Source organism: Cnephaeus nilssonii, assembly GCF_951640355.1.
Source record: "Cnephaeus nilssonii genome assembly, chromosome: 9".
NCBI lineage: Eukaryota > Metazoa > Chordata > Mammalia > Chiroptera > Vespertilionidae > Cnephaeus > Cnephaeus nilssonii.
This window is the reverse complement of record NC_137080.1, coordinates 21,096,203-21,101,601: the sequence shown is the minus strand read 5'-3', so window position 1 is coordinate 21,101,601 and position 5,399 is coordinate 21,096,203. Positions and strand designations below refer to the sequence as shown.

Below are 5,399 nucleotides of genomic sequence, written 5' to 3'. Positions count from 1 at the left end.
GGAGGAATGCTAGGAATGTCCCTGTTTGTGTGGGACTCCATTCAGCTCATTGGCAAGCCGGGGCCGCCTGGAGCGTATAAAAGCCGGGGCCGCCCGCCCCAGCCTCACACAACAACTCTTCCCCAGCGAGAGGAGGCAGCCAGTGCAACTCCAGCCAACCACAGGCGACCGACCGCCTCCAGCCCGACGGCAGCCGCCCGGCCGACACCTCCAGAAACGACAGCCCGGCAGCCAGGCCTCCACCTCCGGCCCGAGCCCTCACGCCACCAGCGCCCCGCCGACCGCGCCGCGCCGCGCCCTCCCCGCCGCACACTCCGACCCTCCGTCCGCTGCGCTCCGACCATGTCCTCCGCCGGCCTGGGTCCCGTCCCTTTCGCCTTCGTGCTCCTGATCGCCCTCTGCAGCCGGGTAAGCGCCGGGAGACCCCCACGGCCGGCGCTGGCGGGGAGGGATTCGGTGGGAAGGGGAAGGGGAAGGGGGAGGGGGAGGGGAAGGGGAGGGCTGGCGGCGCGGGGGGCGTGCGCCCGGCTGACCGCCTCTCCTCCCGCAGCCCGCCTCCGGCCAGGACTGCAGCGGCCAGTGCCAGTGCGCGGGCCCGGCTCCGCGCTGCCCCGCCGGCGTCAGCCTGGTGCTGGACGGCTGCGGCTGCTGCCGCGTGTGCGCCAAGCAGCTGGGCGAGCTGTGCACCGAGCGCGACCCCTGCGACCCGCACAAGGGCCTCTTCTGTGACTTTGGCTCCCCGGCCAACCGCAAGATCGGCGTGTGCACCGGTAAGACCTGCAGCCCCGCCCAGGCCCCTAGCCCCCAGATACCACCACCGCCCTCCGAGGTGCCGGGACACTTAGGGACCCGCCACCTCCTCCCTCACGCCCACCTTCCAGCCAGAAAATGTGCCTCTGGAGTCCCTTCCTCTGGCTGTTTCCAGCCCCCCCTGCCCTCCCCACCCCTCCCCAGCCCTGCTCCCAACTGGCATGCCCAGCGCGCCTACAGGACCGGGGACCTATGCCTGACCCTAGTAACCCCCCCTTTTTTCCTTCCTCTTCTTCAGCCAAAGATGGTGCCCCCTGCGTCTTCGGAGGGACGGTGTACAGGAGTGGAGAGTCCTTCCAGAGCAGCTGCAAATACCAGTGCACTTGCCTGGACGGGGCCGTGGGCTGCGTGCCCCTGTGCAGCATGGACGTGCGCCTGCCCAGCCCTGACTGCCCCTTCCCGCGAAGGGTCAAGCTCCCCGGGAAATGCTGTGAGGAGTGGGTGTGCGATCAGCCCAAGGACCACACCATGGTTGGCCCTGCCCTTGCCGGTGAGTTGAATCTTCTGAGTTAGTGTCGCAATTCTCCCCCAGGGACGGAGTCCTCGCTTTGCCAAGGGAAAGGGGGGAAATGTCTTATCCTGGCATCTTACCTTGTGTTTGTGTGCTCTGCTCTCCCAGCCTACCGACTGGAAGACACGTTTGGCCCAGACCCAACTATGATTCGAGCCAACTGCCTGGTCCAGACCACAGAGTGGAGTGCCTGTTCCAAGACCTGTGGGATGGGCATCTCCACCCGGGTTACCAACGACAACGCCTTCTGCAGGCTGGAGAAGCAGAGCCGCCTCTGCATGGTCAGGCCTTGCGAAGTGGACCTGGAAGAGAACATTAAGGTACCTGCTCTGCTCCTAGTAACTGATTTTCATGCAATGATAGTAGATAGGACCAAAGTTAGGTCTCCTACCACCCTGGTTATTATAGGCCTGTTCTGTTTCAAAAATATCTAACTATTGTGCTATGTCGCTGGAATGAGATGTTGTGTAATCGGAACCACCAGCTTTCCACTATAAAATCTTCCACAGTGGTAGTTAATTCAAGACATCCCAAGAGAGGCTATGCCTATTTTTGGAAAACTGGCAAATGAGACTCCAACTTCCTCTCCCCAAAATATAAACAGAAGTCAGACAACATAAGCCTAGAACACACAGAGGTTTGGAGAAAGCCGCTCCCCTGGTAGAGTCATTGATTTTTCTCTTCTCCCTTGTCTTCCTTAGAAGGGCAAAAAGTGCATCCGTACCCCCAAAATCTCCAAGCCTGTCAAGTTTGAGTTTTCGGGCTGCACCAGCGTGAAGACATACCGGGCTAAGTTCTGCGGAGTGTGCACGGATGGCCGATGCTGCACCCCTCACAGAACCACCACCCTTCCCGTGGAGTTCAAGTGCCCTGACGGTGAGGTCATGAAGAGGAGCATGATGTTCATCAAGACCTGTGCCTGCCATTACAACTGTCCCGGAGACAATGACATCTTTGAGTCAACCTACTACAGGAAGATGTATGGAGACATGGCATAAAGCCAGAGAGAGTGAGAGACGTTAACTCGTTTTAGCTGTAACTTGAACTGATTCACATCTCATTTTTGTGTAAACATGATTTCAGTAGCACAAGTTATTTAAATCGGTTTTGCTAACTGGGGAAAAGGAAAATTCCCTCTGAATTCAAAATATTGTGCCATGTGACATTCAAATAGTCTTATCAACCCCAGACACTGGTTTGAAGAAAGTAAGACTTGACAGTGGGACTACATTAGCACATAGCACCAGAATGTATACTAAGGTGTGGCTTTAGGGGCAGTGGGAGGGCTTGAAATCTTAAAGTAGCAATGTGCCTGCTATTTGCAGTGTTATTGAGAAGGAAAACCTTAGCATGCTCATTGGCCTGCCCGTAGCTCCAGCCTGTAGCTGACAGCTAGGATGTGTGTTCTGCCATCATGAGTCTGAGTCAAGTTCTTCTGTAAGTCAGAACAGCAGATTCAGCTCTGACATTCTGATTCGAATGACAGTATTCAGGAATCAGAATCTTGTCTATTAGACTGGACAGCTTGTGGCAAGCTAATTTGCCTGTAACAAGCCAGATTTTTTTATTGATACTGTAAATATTGTGTATATATATATATTTGTACAGTTATCTAAGTTAATTTAAAGTTGTTTGTGCCTTTTTGTTTATGTTGTTAATGCTTTGATATTTGAAATGTTAGCCTCAATTCTGAACACCATAAATAAGACGTAAAGTTTGTCTGATAATTCAAAGCATGACGTGGATATTCAAATGGAAATTCTGCTCAGTTAGAGTGACAGTCCATCAAAACAGATTGTTTGCTGAAGGTGACCCAGTGATGCCCTTGGAAGTCTGATTTGTAGGTTGAAATGTGACAGCCTCACTTTGAATGAACAAGTGGCTTTTATTGAAATAAGAGTGGCTCTGTAGAGCGGATCAATTTTCCACCTGGAAGCATTTGTTTCTACTTTGACTATGACTGTTTTTTGGACAGTTTATTTGTTGAGAGTGTGACCAAAAGTTACATGTTTGCACCTTTCTAGTTGAAAATAAAGTATATATTTTTTCTATAAAGAGCTTGGCTATTCATTTATTCTCCAATTTCTGAGTTTTCTTGCATATAAATGGGAAGCTTTTGTTTATCTTAAAACTATTCTATAATTTTCTAAATATCTTACATACTAATAAATTGGTGAATCACTTCAATAGACTTTACATAAATGTATTTTACAGTGAATCAAGTGTCAAACTTGAAGGGATATACACTATATTGAGAACACGGGCATTTTTTTATCTTCCCGGTACTTCATAAACACAAATTCAATTCTCTTTAGATTACTTCAGTCTCCAGGAGGCCCTGTTGTATTACTCGTGGTCCTCTTTACGTTTAATGCCTCTGGCTACGGTAGGCATTTAATTTCCAACCCTTCACATCACAGACTGTGCCTTGCACAAAGGAAATGTTTAATTATTTTTTTAATTTTTATGCTCTAAGTATATCTATTTCTGAACTTGAATATCTTACCGTTAAATCTGAAAAGTATAAAATTAAATCTGCATTAAAATGGAGCAATGTAATAAATCTTACTTTATATAATTGCTTTTAGTTGCCAAGATAATCAAAAATAAATGATGGCATAAGTAGAAAAGAAAGGATAAGCAAATCTTTGATTCATTAACATTAATAGAAATTTGTCTTAAAAGCAACCCCTCCATTTCCCTAAGTTGGCTTTTTCAGATCTCAAGAGTAATCGCTTACCTAGTGGTTTGTTAAGTGACATGAAATTGTTCAAGAAGCTTGGTTTGGAAATTACGTGTGGCCCATCCAGGCCTCTACTAAAAACAGTGAAATGAAGTAAGTGGCAAACAGAAATACTGCAAGCACAACTAGAAGCCTTATTTTTTCCAGATCAGAATAGCTGTAGATTCTAGGGGGGCAGGGGACTAGAAAATAGTTGCAGACAGACTAACCCATCTCAGAGTAATTGGCAATGTTGTAGTGCCTGTGTCATTTCAAGAGACAAAAATACATCTGAAAATAAAGGCTAGTTCTACAAACAGTGCTCATGCCACAAACCAAAGGGAAAACTTCCCATGTTCAAAATGTGAAAAGTATTTCTGGTCAAAACATTGGACTTTTAGGATACACCCACAAACATATATAGCAATGCTGTCAGCAGCTAAATCCCACTTCCCCAAACAAATCCACAAACACACACACAGAGTACATTGTATTTAGTTCACGTTTTCTTTCTGTCAATTGACTCCTAGCTGCGAAGATGAAGAGCCATGGTAAATTAGCCAGATTGTTTTCAAAGGAATTTGAGAATTCTGGGAAGATATAAGTAGAGCCGAAACCAGTTTGGCTCAGTGGATAGAGTGTCAGTCTGCGGACTGGAAGGTCCCAGGTTCGATTCTGGTCAAGGGCATGTACATTGGTTGCGGGCACGTCCCCCGGTGGGGGGTGTGCAGGAAGCAGCTGGTCGATGTCTCTCTCTCATCGATGTTTCTAGCTCTCTATCCCTCTCCCTTCCTCTCTGTGAAAAATCAATAAAATATATTTTTTAAAAAATAAAAGATATAAGTAGAAATAGGAGTATAGATTTTAGATTTTCCAAATCTCCACATAAAAAATAGAGTAGCTAGATTGCAAAATCATAACCTCATGAGCAATATTTATTTAAAAACTAGGTGGCAAGGTATCCCATAAACCCTCAAATATGAATGGGATAAAATCATCAACCCCCACAAGACCTATACTATGTGAGCACATGTGAAGGAAAAAGCAAAGGGATGCGTATACGAGGGTATGTGATGCTTCTGAGAACAGGAATGCTCCAAAACAGCCAACAGTGAAATAGAGGATATGATTTGAGAACAGCTACTGAAACTGGTAGGGGTTTTGCCCACTCTACAGACCAAGGCTCTTTCCCAAGAAAGGATTCCGCACTCTTGGGAGCAGAATCAAAATTCAGCAGATCAGAGACAACAAAGACATTGAAAAAGAAGGTCCAGATAAGAATGAGGAGAGAAACAGAGATTCAAAATATCAGGAAGAAAACAGCCATATTTTTTAAAATGCACAAAAACAAAAGAG

The 5,399-nt window shown here is 47.3% G+C and overlaps 1 protein-coding gene across 1 annotated transcript; it reads left to right on the top strand.

Annotated features, from left to right (window-relative positions):
• On the top strand, nt 1–3,376 carry CCN2 (cellular communication network factor 2). Its single transcript, XM_079781493.1, has 5 exons — nt 1–408; nt 551–770; nt 1,049–1,300; nt 1,430–1,641; nt 2,023–3,376. Exons 1-5 carry the CDS (start codon nt 7–9, stop codon nt 2,317–2,319), a joined length of 1,383 nt encoding a protein of 460 aa, XP_079637619.1. The 5' UTR covers nt 1–6; the 3' UTR covers nt 2,320–3,376.
• The last annotated feature ends 2,023 nt before the right edge of the window (nt 3,377–5,399 follow it).